This window comes from Aptenodytes patagonicus, chromosome 13 (genome assembly GCF_965638725.1).
Source record: "Aptenodytes patagonicus chromosome 13, bAptPat1.pri.cur, whole genome shotgun sequence".
Lineage (NCBI taxonomy): Eukaryota > Metazoa > Chordata > Aves > Sphenisciformes > Spheniscidae > Aptenodytes > Aptenodytes patagonicus.
Window position 1 is genome coordinate 2,266,049 of NC_134961.1, and position 19,265 is coordinate 2,285,313.

General features: G+C 46.0%; 1 protein-coding gene and 1 long non-coding RNA gene across 2 annotated transcripts; one reads left to right on the forward strand and one right to left on the reverse strand.

The window, feature by feature from the left end:
• Nucleotides 1-1,504: 1,504 nt before the first annotated feature.
• Nucleotides 1,505-15,146, reverse strand: CCNF (cyclin F). Its single transcript, XM_076351439.1, has 17 exons — nt 15,103-15,146; nt 11,540-11,694; nt 11,000-11,106; nt 10,004-10,071; nt 9,015-9,208; nt 8,609-8,662; nt 7,958-8,062; nt 7,312-7,389; nt 6,744-6,895; nt 5,959-6,123; nt 5,171-5,294; nt 4,637-4,817; nt 4,107-4,194; nt 3,438-3,537; nt 2,992-3,122; nt 2,556-2,725; nt 1,505-1,970 (listed from the first exon to the last, which is right to left on the reverse strand). The coding sequence occupies exons 1-17, from the start codon at nt 15,113-15,115 to the stop codon at nt 1,507-1,509; spliced, it is 2,349 nt and encodes a 782-aa protein (XP_076207554.1). The 5' UTR covers nt 15,116-15,146; the 3' UTR covers nt 1,505-1,506.
• Nucleotides 2,601-5,000, forward strand: LOC143166745 (uncharacterized). The gene is made up of 2 exons (XR_012996438.1): nt 2,601-2,791; nt 4,519-5,000. It is a non-coding gene; the product is annotated as an uncharacterized LOC143166745 (long non-coding RNA).
• Nucleotides 15,147-19,265: the final 4,119 nt, after the last annotated feature.

The window sequence follows — 19,265 nt, forward strand, 5'->3', positions numbered from 1 at the left end:
AAGGCTGCTGTTAGTTATTTGGCATGTTCGAGGCCTTTCTGTAGGCTCACTTTCTGAGGCTGCTGTAGAGTTGTGACAGTGGTTTGAGCCCCATTTGTTGTGCAGGGTGTTCTCCCAGCTGCTCATGTTAATGCAAATAGCCTACAGGCAGGCCCATCTGCAACTTAATCATAATCCCCAAACACCTCATCAGTTCTCCAAGCCCCAGGTCAGGGGGATACCAGTCATTGAAGTAAGACAGGGAGCCATTTATATTAAAAAAAGTTTTATAAAAAAGTCACTACACTCTGTGTGTGTATCTGAACTGTTGCCATCTGCCACAGTAACTTTTAAACAAAGGAGGAGTCATGGAGTCCAGTTCCAGTGTTAAATTCAGTGACATCTCCTGGAAGTCTTGTACCTTGGTATTTCAATGCTCACTACCTGTTTGTAGAGAGAAGGCTGTTTTCCTAACATTCACAGGCTGAAGGAGCTGTAACCCAGGCTTGCTAGGCTGAGGTCAGTGTAGGTGGTTTCTCCAAATTGTTACCGAAGCAGCAGATTTAATTTTTGATAAGAAAAGCATATGCTGCTCTTGCAGATCAGGAGCCAGTAGCAAGGCTTAAATTAGGGCTTTCAGTACAACAAACTGTCTGCCTTTACTACGTTGCTGCCCATTTCTAGTGTTCAAGTGATTTGTGCTTTACTTGAGGACACAGTAACAGAAATAGCAAGGAAGACCGTGCGAGACAGGAAATGAAATTGAGCCACTGGCTGGAGGTGGCAGTTCAGCCACACCGTTCCAGCAGAGACCAACAGTTCACAGAGATCCCATTACTGTAGCACTGGGCAGTGAAGCATTAAGGCACAGAAGGAGGATTTTTCAGGCGAGGAAAACACGGCAACTAGAGCCTGAGGCAAATGGGGTTTAAAACCATCTGAGAGGTAGGTAAAAAAGAAGCTCAGACTTGCAGTGAGCCTTCATTTACCTCTTGATTATATCCATAAAAATCTTGTATCAGTGCAGCAAATGGTATATACATAGAAGAGGGAAGCACCAGCTGAGTGAGACAGTACCTGGCCAGAAGGAAAAGGCAGCACAACCTCAAAAAGACCTTTTAAGTGGAAGAATTCAAGCATAGTGTTGCATCCAGTAACTTGAGAACCAAAGTCAATTCCTTTCTTTTATAGTGCCAAGCCTCACAGCAAAGCAAGGGACATGACAAGTTCTTTTCTATCACCAAGGAGAAACTGGTGAGGTGTGACAAAAATGGGCTATAAAAAGTTTTGTATGTGGAAAAGAATCTTAATTTGCAGAGGACCAGAAAATATGGAATATTTTTAAAGGCAGCTATCAAGGAAAGAAATGGCCCAGAAGTGAGCTACAGAATTACAAGACAGGCATAGGCAAAGTTGAGGGGAAGGGCTCTTTTTGGAGGTATTGACAATTATTCGCTATCATCCCTGTATGACTACAACAGAAATACTGTTTCCAGGAACCCTAGAAAAGTAAAGAGCATGAAGAAATCAGAGGCTTAAGAAGCCCAAGTTCACCCTTTCTTCACTGTGTTCTGCCACATTTTTTCGCTTGACTTGCCTTCTGTCACACTTGCCATCGCTAGGCCTAGCACAGACTGACTGTAAACATGATTCCAGGTAATGAGGCAGGCGTGGCTCCTTGTTCATGGCACTGCCAAGAGACAGTGCTGAGGTAGGTTTGAGAGGTACTCCAAGGCTGCCTTCTACAGAAGATGTAGGACTGGCACTGTTGACGGAAGAGTAGCCTGAGCTCCCTTCCAGGTTAGGATTTCTTGGGGTGCGATATGCCGAAAGGCTGCGAGTGTCATCCAGCAGCTTAGCCTCCCTCAGTGGTGCCGCATGCCCAGCCCACTCTACAGCTAGGTTGTCTTCATCACTGGAGTCCTGACAGCAGTGCTCCGCCGGATCCATGTAGACCACTGTCACGTCCAAGATCCCACTGGGACCTGTCACTGTGGAATGATAAAAAGGTCAGGTTTGATTTGGGCCACACCAAGCAGGCATTCAGCACAGAATCAAGCAGGAAAAAAAAACAAACCACAAAAACACAACAAGCAAAAGCATAAACCTTATGTTTAAGTAAACATGGAGGGGAGGGTTGAGCACTAAGTTCACTCTCATTTACAACAGTAACTTCCCCGCCTCAGGCTGTTTGGATAGGTACTAAAAGCTGTTTAGAAAATGAACAGCCAGTCCTAGTGTCAGCAAAACAAACAGATAATACAGTGTTTCTAACACAGTGGGCCATTCATCACATTTGGTCCACTATCAGTGGTATCTGAAAACAGTCTCGCTCCGAAACGCTAAGCAGCTACAAAACCCTTCATCATGTTCTGAAGCAGTATAGGGAAAGAGAACAGATATATACCTCTAAAATAGTTCAACAATTATAACCACTGGGGAAGGGGGAGAGTTTTTCCAACTCATCTTCAGCTGAAAGTTCAGGCTTCTGTTGCCTGAGAAACAGTTTTAAGCAAAGATGAAGAGACAATTTTAATTCTCTCGTCTGCTTTTTATAAGGAGAATAAAACCCTCACCGTCTCCATCTCTCTCGCCTTCACTTTCCTGATCACCTTCATAACCAGAGCAGGAATCTAAACTCCAGTCTAGGAAGTTATCTAGAAGGCTTTCTTCCTGGGTGGATAGCTCTGCTGTGGGTGTAGTCACAAAGCTGCCTCTGTCATCCTGAATGCTGTCTTCCCTCCTCCTGCAGCAAGAAAATCCAGAAGTCACACATTAAAAGCCAAGTCTTCTTTTCCGGCTCTTTTAATAGGTATGTCAAGGTAGTTGCAGAAAAATTGATCATATTTAAGAATGAAAACTCAGGATACCAGAGAGGAGGAAAGGCTCCTGCTAATCTTCAGAGACATTTAGAATCATAGAATAGTTTGGGTTGGAAGGGACCCCTAAAGGTCATCTAGTCCAAGCCCCCTGCCGCGGGCAGGGAGATTTACAGTGATAAGTTATACTAGCCTTTTAGTTCTCTTTCCAGAGGGAGAGCTAAGGAAAGTCTGAATTTCCACCATGTTTGTGTGCAAGGGACTGGGCTTCGGGTCTTCCTGTTTCACACCCAACAATGAACAGAGCTGGCTGTAACTCATCATCTAAAAATAAAAAAAATCAGAGAGCCAGTAAGAATTAGACCATAAGATTCCCAGAAGGAACAGATAGCCAGAAGGAGGCTATTTATCTTTATTTTCTAGGAGAAATCTACCCCAGTGAGTTCCTCCCACACGTACTCAAACAGAGCAGTTATAGTCCCCGCAGATCAAGTTTAAGACTACCACTTTATTTAGATAATCTGTCCTCCAAAAAGTTAGAACCCACTTCCCATTATTTGAAGTTTACTACATCCTGCCATATGGTAGCTTTGGTCTTGGTGTCAGACATCAGCAAATGAAGACAAAGGGCTAACCCACCTTTTCTTTGCCTATTTCTTCATAACGTTCATCTTCAAATCGTTGTTTCACTGCAGTTAAGGACACCTGCCTATAATCCTTTGGGACATCGTCATGGAAACTGGAAAGAAAGATTAAAGCCCCAATCTTAGAATGGATTATATGAAACAATTTTAGCAAAACCTGCCAATTTAAATACCTTCCCTCTGTCCATCTCAGTTCTGTGCTAAGGAAGTTGGTGTTTCAGCAGAGCTGCTAAGCAGCTAGCCAGGACACTTGGTTTCTCAGCATACGAGCATCTAATTCCTTTTCTGTTCCTTGAAGTAAACAAGATATTTGCCTTGTACTCTTTAAAAAATGAGCTACTTTTGCTACTGGAACTCCTTCTGAAGCTCACCAATAAGCCAGTTGCAGTCTTCTGAAAATAGTGCTCTTTGGCAAGCTGAAACCTGTTAAGCCTTGAGGAGCATCACATTTTCTGTAACCCAGGGCCACTACCAGTTGTGAGAAACAGAAGAGCTGTCCCTGAACTGGCCTTTAGGCTTTAGTGCCTTGTGGTGGGGGGAGCAAGGCAGTTTCCCAAAGCCACGTCCTTCACTGGGAAGGGCTGACTCTATAGATGCAGCGTGTCTGCAAGAGCTGGAATCCAAGTACTCATGTGCCCTCCCAGAAGAGTTCCAAAACTATTACCACTTTTGGTGGAGGCTTAGCACACAGGGCAACAGGTCTTCAAGAGAGAAACCGGTGCACTCAGAGAGCTGGCTGGTCCAGGGGTGTGCTGGAGAAGAGAGTACACATTACCATTTCATGAAGCTTGGTAGTTCTGTAATCAGACTTTTTTTTTTTTATGGGATAAAGATCATGATCTCCACGAGCTTATGCCTGCAGACAGTTCGTTCAAGTTCACAGCTAGCTTCAAGGATAGGTTTATGTGCCAAACTGAAGTTATAGTTAAGTACAGGAATCTTCAGTCTCATTTAAACACGAAGCTTGCATAGTCTGATGCTAATACTCTTGTTCATCATAGCTATTAAGAGGTACAATAGACTGAACTCAGCTCTTCATTATGAAGTCTTACACCTGTCCCTCTCTTCCCCCCCAGGTGACTGGGACATCTTGCCTAAAGACAAAGTAACACCAAAAAAAACCCCACACCTCCCTAAAAGGACAAGGCAGACTGACATACCCTGCCGCAGCTCCGCTGAAGAGGCTGTTCTTACCTTGCCTGTGTAGTATCTTAGCCAGCAGCAGTGCTGCAGCAGCCAGCCGAGCTGGGGAATACACACAAAGGCTTGTGTTTAAGAGTGACAGTTCACAAATGAAGCTGTAAAGGTGAAGAGTTCTTCTCTCCAGTGAGACTACATTTGACAATACTTCCTTGTAGTCCACGATGGTAGGTATCTAGTGCATAAAGGAGAACAGAGGTTGGCAATACAAGACAAGCACAAAGTATTTAGAACAGTTGTTTCCAGGAGATGCTGTTTTCTTTACATTAGGGTTTTTTTTTTTGTTTGTTTGTTTTAACTACTACACTGACATTGAAGCATTCTCCAGTGAAAGAATAAATGGCCTCTTAAAACTTAAGTTTTAATCTCTACAGGAAGGCAGAGGGTTTTGTATCTGCATGCTCTCCACAGCTGATTGAAAACGCTTGCATGAAACCCCAACATCTTAGATAAGAAGTGCTCATTACCACAGCCTGACTTCAGTAGCAGCCCAAGGGGTGAAACATTCCATCCACTTTCCAAACTCACCCTTATCTTTCCTTCTAGAGCAGAAATTATCTCGCCCATCATTCTGACCAAGTCTTCATATTTGTATGTGTTGTCTGTTAGCCACACAGCTTCCCGTATTGTCAAGATCTCTTTGCTGATGAAACTGCAATATTAAATATCATTAACAGTTAACCCCAGAAGAAAGGGAATTTCTGCACCTGTGCACTGCTGTTTTTGTGGCAGATAAATGCACCCAAGATGACCAAAGAGTTAAACAACTTCATAAGGTACTTTCCCAGGTACAGACCAGGAAAGAAAGAACAGCAGCTCTTCATTTATTTCACCTTTAAGCTGGAACCACCTACTAGAACATTCCTAATTCCTCATTTATGAAACTTCTCCTAGGTTAAGACGCCAGATATTAAGGGGACTAACACAGAAGAATAATTTTCCACCACACCATGCTGTTCATCTGAGCGTAACAGACTAAACTAGGTAACACCACTGCTGCAGTTGTTCCTTACAGGGTTACTCATGCTAATACGGCATGAAAGACTTCAGTTGCTGATGGAATGCATTTAGACCAATCCACCACTGTGGAGTTTTTTCGTATTCAAAAACATGTCCAAGAAATAACATTGTGTGTCTCGTTTGCCAAGATTGTGAGTGTTTGTATGTGAACACAGTTCAAGCAGCAGTCAACGCAGAGGGAAGCCAAAGATTTTTTTCTAGTATTATTATTAGCAAGGGGAAAAAAAAGCTTGAGCCACAGAAATGAATTTGAATGATCACAATAACCACCTCTGTTCACCAGTCAGAACCCCTACCGTGTGCAAATGACCATGCAGGCTATTCCCAAAAGTTGTAGTCGAGCCCGAGGTACAGGTCTCAGCTTCAAATAACGATCCACACATCCCACTGTCATGTGAAGGCATAGGCTAGAAAAGTCTTTCATGGTAGCCACTTCTACCAGCCAATCAATCAGGATGTACCTGGACAAGAAAGAGACAATCTGCACAGTTAGAAGCCATCCAAACCTGTGCTGAACAACCTCCCCATGCCTAGTTACTGAGTCCCTTCTCCACTCAAAAGTTCCAACCAAGAAATTCAACCGAAAGAATTTTCAGAATAATGACACGTTGCACTGAGATAAGGATTTGCGACCAGAGGTCTGTTATCCTCTGAAGGGTCAACGGTCTTCTTGTCTGTGAAATGGAATTAGAAGCTAACCTATAATTAATAGGCACTTGCACAAGGAAAGGGGTAGGGCATATCAGTTAGGAGGCTACAGGCCACCTAAGATAACCGGAGAGTAACTATACCTCTGACAAGTCAAACACTGCCTCTAGTTCTTGAAGAGGTTGTTAGTCTTGACAGATGCAAGAACTTACAGTCCAGAGAAAACATCACTCCTCATTTCAGTTCTTCATCGGGGTTTAAAGTAAGGGCTCTAATACTTCCTCTTTGCAAAATATCATGTGTTTCTCTGATTGTATATAACGCATCACAGAGGAGTAAAGCAAAAGACACCGTCTTCCAACAGACCTCATTCTAGATTTGTTTAGGCATTGGTTTCTGCTGTGTGGCCTGACTCCCAGATACGAGTTTTTACCTCATTGTTTCATTCATTCCTTTCTGCACAGTGAAGATACTTTGCTTGCTGATAGGAAGGGAAGCTTGAAAGATTTGAGACACCACTTCACTGGAAGATTTTGCTTCTAATCCTAGTAGGTTTCCATTCCCACAAGCTTTGGCTAAAGCTATCTGTAGTACAGAGAACACAAGAATTTTTTTGTTGGATTTTTTTTTTTTTTACCAAAAGCAAACTAAATCAGCACAGGAAGGTCCTGTAATTTTCCTGCTGAAAACAGAGAGTGAACATGACAAACTACTTGAAAGGTAACAGAATCAGTAGTTCTTAGTTTGGCTTAAATGTTAGACGCACACATTATTTGGGGGTAGGCTTTTAAGTCCATCAAAAGATGCATCCTTACTTGGATTGTACCACAGACATGCAGTATTTTCCAAAAGAGGGGGATCTGCAGGGTAAATGCACGCACGCATGTACAGATACTATTCAGCAATTTTGACCTTGCTTCTAAAGAGAGGAGTCTGGGCCTACAATGACAGCATAGGAAAGACCGAATGAAAACGGTTTTCCTGGGAAAAGTCAGTCTTACCTGTGCTTCCCAGCAGCCCTTTGCTGCATAGTCCCGTAGTTTCCTGAGACTTTGGAGGTATCTGCCAGGATCTGACATCTGCAGAGAGGAATGTAAACAGATTTCAAAAAACATTACCTTTGCACAACGAACAGAAGGACTGTAGTACTAATATCCAGAGAAAAAACACTCCTTGTGGGTACATCTATTATTTCAGCAACCAGTCTGTTTCTCGTCGTGACGACAACATTTTTTTAAGAAACTTTCTGCAATTCTTGCCCAAGGTCTGACAGGAAATGAGACAGGTCACTTGGGATTCCAGCACGAGAGCTTTGGCAGATTTATTAATGACAATGCAGGCAGTCTCCCCCCTCCTGTTCCCCAGGGAGCCATATGATCACTAGCCAGCAGTGCCTATGCCTTTAGCAGAGTTAGTATAAAGAAACTTCTGCCTGCACCTCAGCTACAACTGCTCGTAGACTGACTTACTTTAAACACCAAGGCAGACACCAAAGCTCATTTGAGAGAGTTCTTAGCACTCTCCTTGTTTATGAAGAAGGTAAGTTCCGAGGCACAGCAATTTCTTTCTGTGTATGTTCATTGCACGTAACAGAGGTCCAGAAGTTAGAGTGAAAAAGTTGTTTTGAGACAAAGAAATACTACTTACAGCAGCCTTTCTGTTACTTTCCCAAAGGAGGTAGGAGCTGTTTAAACAACCCTGCTTTGAAGATTCTTCAAACATTTCAAGGGATTCTTTTCTTTTTTCTTCATCCTGAGAACAAAAGGCATGATGGTATTTTTGCTGTCCAGCCAACTGGGTGCCAGATCTCAACACTTCAGAAGCTACAGAACAAGCTCTGTACTGAAAGCTACAGAGCAGAATCAACCAGTTGCGAGTCCCCTTCAGACTGTGAGGGGTGCTCCCACATCCACTCAGTGCTGTCATTTGAAGATCCAGGCTCAGGAAGCAGTTAGTGGTTTTCCTCAGCTAGACAAAAGCTTTTTGGCTTGCTTGCCACTGAAGGATTTTTTTTTTTTTTTAATACGCATCATGACTGGAAGGCTTCCTTTGAGACCTGAACACACTGCAAGTCCATGATCAAGCCAAAATTAATTTCACTGTTTGTAAAATTCAATAAACTAAGTTGGTAATGTTCCTTTAAACAACCAGTACATTAAAAACTCATGACAACAGAAATTCCTAGGCCACTTGAGGAATATAAGAGCGTTCAGCTCTTGATTTTTGTTAATCAAGGTAAACAGCATTAGCATCACCAAAAAAAGTACCCAAACACATCAAATCAGAAACACTGCTCACCTCAAAGAGACTCAAGACCTTAGCCAAGCAGTGCAGAATAGATCCTTTTTGAGCCTGAAGAAAGCATTAAGATAAAGCATTGTTAAAAGATAAACAAACAACAATAGCAATTTTTGCTAGTAATTCCAGACCACAACTTTGCCCTTCAATCATTCCTCCCCCTTGCTTTTCTCAATGTTTTGTCATCTTTGAGACAGTACTGAATCTCTCAGAAGAGACAGACAGGCCTCCAGCTCTCGGGATATACCAAGTGTAGTTTGGCAATAAATTCATTAAAATGATTGATCTACAGTCATTTAAGCAACAAGAGCATAGGAGCATCTTGGGGAAACAAAAATATTTTTTCCAAAATAACTAGACACAGCTACTAGCCTATGTCAAAGTCAAAGGCAGAAAGAAATCTTACTTTCTCCAACTGACACTCTGCTTTGAGACTCTCGTAGACCACAGCTTTACAACAGCTTCCACTCAAGGACCAGGGAGGACGGATAAAAAGCCAGATAAATGGGGCTGCGCACACATTCAAACGCTCCGCCAGACTGAAGAAATGCGATGCCTTTAATCCATTCACTTCTGCACGACCCTCGTCGGAGATGGACACTGAACGAAAAAAAAAAGAGCCAGAAATAGTTTTGAGTTTAGTCACAATGCGTGCTTGGCATTCAGTCAGGCCAAGACAGACAATAGGATACAACCAGGAAAAGACTGAACAGTGTCTTCCCTTTACAGCCTTAAAAATCACGGAGATGGCAAAAGAAGAAAAATCTTACTACAATCAATCTTTAGGAACATACAACCCTAAGTTGGGGCGGGGGGGTGTTCTGCAAATACCAACACTCAAAGTAATGTTAATTCCTGTCAGTGTATGAAAAAATTAGTATGCAAGTCACCTGCCTTGCCAGTACCCTCTGCAAGGAGGCTCCTCCTGTTGATTGTCAGTCCCTTTTCATACATTTATCAAACTAGGTAAGTAGCCAAGTTTGATCAGAAGTTTACAAAGGATAACTTCTGAACATTAATTCATAAACTATGCATTGACTTCTTTTCTAAAAGAGCTGTGTGTGATACTGTCATTTAACACCTAGTAGTTCAGTGGCCAGTGCTTAAGCTGCACTGAAAGGTAAAACTGAAGAGGCACGATAGTAAATGAGACCTAACCACACACGGAAGGCAGCAAGCTGGCTCTGCGCTTCACTGCTTTAGAACCTGGGTACAAAAGCATCAGTGTTTGAGATACAGGAGAAATAGCTTTGCAAGCAGCCACTAAAAGTGCCAACTTTATGATGAGACAGTTAGCCTGATCTGTATCTGTATCTGATAAGCCTTTAGCTCATCTATATTTCCTTCTGTCATGCCATCTTCCCCAAAGACCTGAGTACAAGCTTCCACACTTACAGCCTTCATTGTACAGGTACGCTATCCCCAGCTTCACAGCAGCTTCGAAGTTACCCCTTTCAGCAGCCCTGAATGGGAAACAGAGAAGATACTTGAGGTTGAAATCAGTAGGTGCTTCTGGGCCCACATCCTCAAACAAGTGACTTCAGTGGAGGCCAAGCTGTGAATTTGGTGATCACCAACCATAAGCATTTGTGCTTTCACTACAGAAGTTAAGCATAAGTGATGCTGAGGCTTTTCTTGCTGCAACCCTTTCATATGCTAATGTCCATAATTTGGATAATTTGACAGTTCGTAGGAACTGTTTCCCATTCCCATGCAACATCCCCAATGCCAGAATGCCGTAACATATTTTGGTGCTTGTACCCTCAAGGACATCAAGCCCTTGTGCTCCTCCCTTCCAAACCAATGTGCACATAATAGTCTTCTTCAGAAAGAAGATAATACATGCATCAAAGAAGCAAAAGTCAGAAGCAAAACAATTAGCATGACATTTAAACTGACGCATCCCCTTCAAATCAGATACATAAAAAGATGCTCTCCGTCCTTTTTAAGCAGATTTACTATTACCATTTCAAACCTCAGTCATTTTAATAATGAAATTTACCTATTTTTCAATACGCTGGTTTGCACAAGAAGTGACCAAACCAACTCAGAAATATGGTTATGCTTTTGAGCCCCTGATTTCACTTGCAAATTCATATGGAAGCACCAGTAACAGATTTTAGTTAATGTGCTACGTTCCCATATGGAATATTAATGCCCTTACAGAGAAATAACTTTGGTATATGCAATGGGCCCTGCTCCAGTTAGAGACAGCAGTTATAAGCTGCAGCTTAGACATGAAATCAACAATTCTTCATCACCTTAAGCGAAGACTTCTACAAAAAGGTAAAGTCAGGTCCCCCACTTACAGCGAGGACTGATTAGAATTGTATATCTACCTTCAAACATCCTCTTCTACAATGTCAGACAAACTTGATTCTTAAAACTTACCTTTCAAACATCTTCAGATTGTTTGGAGAAGGCCATATTTCTTGGAAACTTGCACATGCCCAAACACTAGCATGATTATCCACAAGGTATTTAAGATGTGAGTGCACCTGCAAGGGGGGAGCATAAAATAATAATTACTAAAATAAAGGGACCAACAGAAAAATAGTTCTTTGCAATCTAATTTTAGATAAGTAACTAATTAATCACAAGTTAATCATAACTTGTTACCTGCCTAATCATCATTAAGGCAAGAGATGCCAAACCAAACTAATTTGTCCTGCTAGATCACTGTGGCTGAACAATTCCCACAGAAAATTTACAGAGCACTCAAATACTACTGCTAATCATCTTAAGCTTGAGTACTGACGAATAAAACTGCTACTGGGATAGCAAAAATCTAATTTATTACTGCATGTATTCTTCGGTTTTCTTCAGGTTTACTCTGGCAGGAGAAGCCAGCCTTTTCCGTGTGCAGTCCTGGCTCCTAATGGCAGAGATAAGCCACGGTGCATGACAGAGGGGAAGCAGTGGCAGACTCACAGCTCTGACGGAGAGGATGTCCTCAGCAGGAAGGCCTTTCAGAACATGAAAAAGAACGTCCTCAGGCAGACTTAACAACGTCAGGACTCGGGGCCGTTTTCTTATCCTTCGCTTTGAAGGGAAAGAAAAACACCTGGAACATCTACAGTGAATCACTGGAAAACAAAAGCATGGGACATCTCAGTTAGTGACGGAACAGTAGGAGGAAAAAAGGCACTACAGAGTGTACACATGCATAAACATGTCTTTACTTGAGTACCTATTTACTGCAGCATAGGACACGTCTTAAAACATATTAATCATAGACAGATTTAGCATGTGTCACGTAATGCTGTAAGACTAAGCCACAAAGTAGTAACTAACTCATTCAATTTAGTCACTTAAGCTAAGAGGCTCGGAAGGGACGGCTCATGCTCAAGTCCTCCCCCTCTGTACCCCAACTCCATCATTTGACTGTGTTTAGTTAAACTGTCACTACTACTTCATTTACTGCCCCAACTTTTCCTTCTCAGTTGATAGCAGTCTTTGGAACGTGACCAGAGAGAGAGGAAGTTAAGACCCACCAAACCAGCTCAAGCCAAAAGCCCATCTTTCTAAGCAGCCAGTTGCTGCCATGGGTGCTCATGGAAGATCCCTAAGAACCAGGAAGCCCTTTTTTGAAGTTTCAGCACCTTGTAGCATTCATAGACTAAGGCATCACCTACATCTTCTGTTCCTCATTAAGACAGTTTACCCTCGCTGCATTCGCCAAGAGAGGAAAACGATCTAACAGATGAGGTAAAACCAAGAAGAGCACACGAGGACTGCTCGCTGGTAGAGACTCCATGGTAGAAAGCCCAATCCCTTTTCCATCTCCTGGGGATAGCGCAGCGTTTGGGCTGCCACCAAGAGCCTGGCCCCCGCCTGCACTCAGGAGCCCCAACGTCCACAGCAGTCTGGCTAACAAACGGCAGAAATTCAAATCAGTGAAAGGTGCCAGGAGGGGAAAAAAAAAAAAGCACATTCCCCACCTCCAGCCCGCAAATGGCAGCGAAGGATCACCCTCACAGAGTGGTGCTTGGGTAGGAGGACCCAAATCAATCCTGGTTCATGCTGTACCTTTCAGAGCCCCGCCACGCGACAGCGGAGGTGCCAACGCTGCTCATTTCCACATCAGCCTCTCACAGCTCTCAGGAAGCAGTCCATACAAGCAATAGAGGCCCATTTCTGAGCGAGAAAAAGGCTGAACGTTTTCTTTGCAGACATGAGGGCTCAAAAAGTAGATTCTGAAGTGAAAGCTTGAGCCCCACAAATTAAAGGGCCACGTAAGGGCCTTTGTCTTTATTACAGAAGATCTCTTAGTTGTATTTTTCAAACCTGGTTTAAGTCTTACACAAAGAGATTATACTTGGGAAACTTATTTACTGACTTTTTTCTTAAGAAGTTTAATAAAAAGGCACAGACTTCAACTAGAGAGTCCAATACTGTGCAACGTGCATGTGCTAGCATTGCTTACCCTATTTTCACCGGTTCATTTCTAGCTTGAAGATTTTTTGGCTTAAATGAAAACAGTAGAGTCAAAGTAGTAGTATAATACATATACCAAACCACCCCATATTATCTATGAAGTAAACCAAGTCAGAGCTATGTAGTCTCACTAGATTACAGGGTCAAAGGCATAAGCGGAGAGAATGATGCAGCTCTCAAGTTTGTTACAATGAAAAGTAAAAGGTGGCTGAAAAGTCAAGGTGAGGATAGAGAATTTTAATGAGGCAAGTATTTTTCTCTCCATGAATATTTTTTCCCCTTTTGCCTGCTCTTCTACTTCAGATGTTTAACATCTCATGGTTATAACCAACATATGGAAAACCTCATGACCTTATACTAATCGCCAGTTCTTCACACACAACTTCAGTGAGAGACCGGTGAAGCAACGTGTTGCATTTCTCTGAGAAGATAAGAGCAACAGCTCTTAGCAGCTGCAAATGCAGTGAATGGAAAAAATGTATGGACTGGCCAGTTAGACCCTCGTCTCTCTCCAAGCATGGCAGCCCACAGAACCGGGAAGTGTCCAGACTCACAGACTGCATAGCCAATGCAAAGTTTACAGACAATTTGTTCAAAGCAAAGTTGCTGCATCAGGCTCAATTACTTACTACAGGTTTTTCGGTTTGCAAAGGGAAGCTTATCTGGGTTTTCAGCAGGATCCTTAAGAGGAGCCTGCAAATTCCTAAGAGGTCCATGAGCCACGGCTACCACTGTGCTAACACAGGTTTTTCTGTTCATATATGCTATTAACTTCCTTAGCACTTCAGGTTTAATGAAACAAACCACCAGCCTGATACAAAATAGCATCCAGTGTCTCTCCAGTAGCATGTACCTACCTGTTACCTGTCTTTGATTAAAAAGCTATTCCCGTGAAAATAAAAACTTTTTTGACGTGCACAGGGCAGAATACTGCTATGCTTCGCATCCTCTTCCCCTCTCCAGAGCAAACTTCAGCAGTGTTATTGCCATGAAAAAGAAATGGACTTCTACACTGGTATGCCAATTAAACCTGTGTGAACATCCGAATGACTCGGGAGCATGGGGTACTTAAGCAACTCGGGGAAGAGAAAATTTTCAATTTCAAAAGACAGGAAGTCACACAGGGAAATTTTCAATTTGTTGCTTCACAAAATCAGAGTGGTTTAGGCTGGAAGAGACCTCTGGAGATCATCCAGCCCAACTGCCCTGCCCAAGCGGGGTCAGCTACAGCAGGCTGACTGGACGCGGTCCTGCGCGGGTTCGAAAGTCTCTGAGGATGGAGACGCCGCAGCCGCTCTGGGCAACCTGTGCCACCGTTCAGTCACCCTTAGAGTAAAAACCGGTTTTTATGTTTGAATGGGGTTTCCCGCATACCAGTTGGCGCCCAACACACTCAGAGACGTCTTACGTGTTATTCCACACGCGATCCACATTTTTTAACACCTGCCTTCGAAGCTGGAAGCGCAGGAGTGCTCAGACCCATCCGCCAACTATAGCCACGGATCGGCTGCTCCAGCGAAAGAGAGGGAAAAGAGCCGCCTCAGGCACGGCGCCGAGGCACCGACACCCCGGCGGGGCGGCAGGCAGCGCTCCGCGGGCCGCTCCCGCGGGCAGAGCCCTTCCCGAAGCCGGAGGCCCTGGGAAGCCGCAGCCCTGGCTGACCGTCCCCCCCCCCCCCCGGCGGCGCCCCGAGCCCCCCGCCCGGGCCGCGGCCCGCACCGCCCCCAGCCGCGCCGCCGCCGCCGTTTGAATTTCGGCGCGCGGCCGCCAGGGCCCCGCCGCCGCCGCCGCCGCCGCCACCGAGCCGCCGCCGGCCCCCGCAGCCGTTGCTGTCCCCGGCGGCCCCTCAGGCGCCGGCGGGAGCCGCGGCGGTGCCCGGGCAGGACCCGCTCCCCCGGGGCGCGGCCCTCCCGTCCCCGCCGCCCTCAGAGCCCCCTCAGGAGGGGCTCGGCGCGGGGCAGGGGGGAGAGGCCGCGGCGGAGCCCCTCAGAGCTGAGGGCGGGGAGGGAGAGGGACGAAGCGGCACCCCCGGAGCCCGCGGCCCGGCCCGCACTCACCGCCCGCCTTCATCGCGGCGCGTCCCCGGGGACCGAGCGAACACCACCGGCCGCCGCGCCCAGACCGGCTCCGAGTGAGGGGCGCCGCGAGGGGGCGGGACCGAACGGGCCGGCGGGGAGGCGGGGCTTCCCGCGGGAGGACACGCCCCCGCCCCAGCCACGCCTCCTCGCCGCTCAGCGAGGGTCAGGGAAGGCGCAGGCGGCGAGCTCCGCCCGGGCCGCGCCCCCCGAGGCGTCTCCCTGGGGCGGCCGGAACTCCTCCCGCCCGCGATAGGCCCAGCTCTTCGGAGCGACGCCTACCAGCCGCGCGCACTTTTTTTTTAAACACAGCAGACTTTGTGATTGGCCAGAAGGCCAAAGAGAGGCGGTGCCCGCCCCGCCCCGCGGGCCGTGATTGGCCGTCGAGGATGCGAATTCGAATTGGGGCAGTTGGCGGTTCGAGCACCTCGCGGACACGGCGGCTGCGGCGCATGCGTACGGGGCGAGACCCCCCCCCCCCCCCCCGTGTGGGGGGTGTTGCCATGACAGCAGGCGCCGGTTGCGCGGCCGTTCCCCTCAGGGCCGGGGCCCTGTTCCCGCCGGCGGTGTCAGCCAGGGGCCCAGCACGGAGGTGGGAGCCCGCAGCCGGCGGCCAGGGCGCAGCGGTGGCCCGGGTTCCCCCGTGGGCCGTGATTCCCTTCTCCGCGCTAGGCCCCTGCCGGCGGCAGCCTTCCCTGCCGCGGTGGTGCTGCTCGCCCACAGCCACCTGCTCTGGCACCGAGGCTTGCCCGGCCAAGGGAGCTACACCAGACAAACTGCTGAGGGAACACTTGTGTCTTATTTCCACCCTGAGTACCCGGGGCCTAAGGGTGTCGGTGCTGGAGCAAGAGCAGCAGGGAGGGCGGGCGTGCTGGGGGAAGGAGCGGGGCTGCCCAGACGGAGACTGTTTCTGATGTCCTGAACTGCAGCATCACCCTGTACCTCCCCAGAGCCCTGCTCCTGCCCCTTCATGGCCTTGGGTGAGGGTGAGGGGGAATTAGGAAGACAATTAGGAGTCAGAGTTCAAACCTGAGTCAAGGATTCAGAGGAAAGCCCTGATCCTCAGAATGCAAAGAGCAGAGAGCGATAAGGAGGTGTATTGAAAAGGCTGGCAGACAAACAAAGCGATGAAGGGAAAATCAGTTATTGCTTTAGCTCACCTGAAGCCTTTTGTGATTGTTGTAGAAAAGAGCAGCAGGAAGAGGAGCTGTCATTTTGTGGGACATAAAATGACCGTGTCACAATTTGTGATGGCCGGAAACTTTCCCAACGTTATGTACCTTGAATAAACATCGTCGGTCCCAGTACAGTTGAGGTTTCTTCCTGGTAGCGTGTGTACAAGTTTTATTTAAGGACAACCCTAGATTTCACAAGCATTTTTCATTGGTAGAACATGAACTTCTGGATGCTTCTCTGTGCATACACCCTTGCAAGCGGTTGGGATAGCTTTGAAATCTCACCGGTGATCTCATTTTATGGCTGGGGAGGCTGAGCTCGGGTGGCTAGATGGCCCGAGCAGTCCTCTGCAGTGACCACGGGGGACGGGCTGCTGTGGACAGGCTTTCTCCCATGCAGATCTACCTCCTCCTCCGCCCGTAAAACCGCGTAATGTTCCTGGGGCGCGCAGCAGCTGCTGACGTGGAAAAGCGGTACCAGGAGCACAGGGAATATTTAGCTTCTTTTAACTGAGAAGTGTTTTGAGTTAAAAAGTTAATCATGCTGTTGGCTTTTGTTTCTTATTTCTTCTCCCCCTCACAGCTGTTTCTGCCAACTAAAAATAAGTTGAACCAGCAAACAAAACATGAATAATCAGCTCCCCACGGAGAGCTGAAACACCAGCAGGAGATGCTCCTTGAGTCATAGGTGCAGAGTCCCCTCAGGTAGATCCCATTCTTTCCAGACATTGCAGCAGCAGAGGAAGGCAGGGCATGCGGAAGGTTATATCTGAGGGACGGATTATATCCGAAACTGAGGTGGGCACAGGGAGATGGGAGTTGAGATTTTCAGAAGCAGTGGACTTTGGACTGTTTTGTCCTCTCTGGACTCAGATGGCAGAACATCCAGGTGGTTTTACCGCTTGACAGACAAACCAGATCAGAGGCTGACCGGCGTGCGGTGGGATCCACGTTGCCTAAACACGGCCATCTGGCAAGATCTTCGAAAGCCTGTGGTGTCTGCAGCCCCTGCCCAGAGCCGGCAGACGGGACCAGAGTGGGACCTGCACCCTCTCCAACGGGCAGCCGGACACCAGGTTGGATACGCCGTCCTTCACACTTCTGCGCCTCCTCGGAAAGGCGTTACACAGTTAAGAGTCAGTCCCTACAGAGGAAAAGGCTGATTAGTGCGTGGTTTAATCACTGTTGCCAGCTCCGGAGCTGGATTTCCCTTATTTATCATGCCTCTTTCTCCACTGAAGAGCAGGCGGAGGGATGTGTTTCTCGTAAATCAGAATGCTTCTTTGCTCCCTTCACATCTTGTTGGCTGTGGAAGTGAGGGTAAATACAACGAAGGTCTTTTGTTTGCCTCGATTGCTGCGATTTAAGCAAAACTCAACGAAGGGGTAACGCTTACTCGCGATACTGCCAAACCTGTGTTTCTTCCAGCGGCAAGAGATGTTGCTACACTAGCTCAAGTTTCAGTCAAGGTGTTGATCCCTCTTACGAAGAGATTCAAGGGCCTGAGACCATGGCATCTAAGCAATACGTCCACAGTCAACAGCAACATTCCCCTGACAAAACTGAACATTTGCTGAAAATACCTTTTAATCAGGTAAATATCAGCTTGCGCTTTTTCGAGTCCATTTGTGAGAGAAAGAGGATTAATTGCTACACAGATTACCGCTCGCTGGTGTCCTGTTTCTCAGCAACTTCAGCCTGCTAAGCCTTTTCAGATGAGCATTTGTGAAAGTCTTTTTAGAGCTAGTCTATTTTTCCACCCTGATTTGTACACGGATTATGATCAGATTCAAATGTGCAGATTTTAAGGAAAGAGCAAAGATGAAGAATTTCAGTCAAATAGGACTTAACAGAAAGTGATATAAACAAATATGAACGTAGCATCCCATCTAATGTCTTCAGCTACTGAATGTTAACAAACAGCTTAATTTGGACATTCAGAATGTGTTCAGTCTGGTGAACAAGTTGCAGAGAAGCACCTAAACACTAAAGGTTGCATTCCGTGCCGTTGCAGAAGTAATTTCATTTAGAATTACAATAAAACGACATATGTCTGCATTGCACAGTGGAGCTGCGTGTTTGCAGAGGTTCTTTCCCCCCAGACTAGCGCTGTCCAAGATAGTTCCAGAACTGAAAAAAAAAATGACTGTGATACTATAGGGCTACATGGAAGTTAATTAGCCAAGCTGAAACCCAAGAGTAATTAGCTCAGCTGCAGCAGCATCACAGCTATACTGCCTTCAGGATCCGGCATTTCTGCAGGGTCTGATGTGGTGCCATTTCGAATACGAAGGTGCCTGAGGCTAGGAAAAAAGCGTGCAACAGGGAGTTATTTTGCTACAATTTTTACACAGTCCATGATTATTCAATCAATAAACATGATAGTTTTATATTATAACGTCTGAAGAATGTGTTCAGTCAGTTGCAAAATGGTATCTTTTCCACAGTTCAAAGGGCAAACAAAAGCAATGTAGGCCATTTACTGGATGAAAGGCTGAAATGCTCTATGAATTTTGCTGGCAAACCGTTCTCTGCTGTCATAAGGCTAAATTACTGAGAGGGCAGGACAGCCAGTTCTCTCTTGAAAGAGCCAATCCTCAATTGAAATAGTGGTACCAGTCTTTGTAACTTCTGTCCCACTTCTAAAAGGGTGATATAACTCAGCTTTTTACTACACTCTTAGCACAAAATAGTAGGTACTGGGCTGGGGAAGGAAGTTGCTCTCCAAGGTAGGAAAGAGTTTCTCCAAATCTGCAAATCTCGCTGCAAATTGGGTGGAAGTGTTCGTCTGAGGTCCTTAGATGACGAAGCAGCTATGGCTAAAGTTTTATGTCAGGTCATCTCAGCATATTCTCTAATGGCCACATCCCTGTCCTGTAGGTATTTCTGCTTAACGTTACTGAGTGTAATTTGCAATCCCTGAGTTTTAAGTTCATACTAACGTTTATTAACAATGCTGTTTGGAGGCAG

Excerpts from the sequence above, each read along its gene's own strand:
- CCNF (XM_076351439.1), bottom strand. Across the intron at positions 11,107-11,539 it reads ACATCCTCTCCGTCAGAGCT|GTGCACTCACATCTTAAATA; the intron begins GTGAGTCTGCCA and ends CCCCCCTTGCAG. Across the intron at positions 1,971-2,555 it reads AGGCGAGAGAGATGGAGACG|TGACAGGTCCCAGTGGGATC; the intron begins GTGAGGGTTTTA and ends ATCATTCCACAG.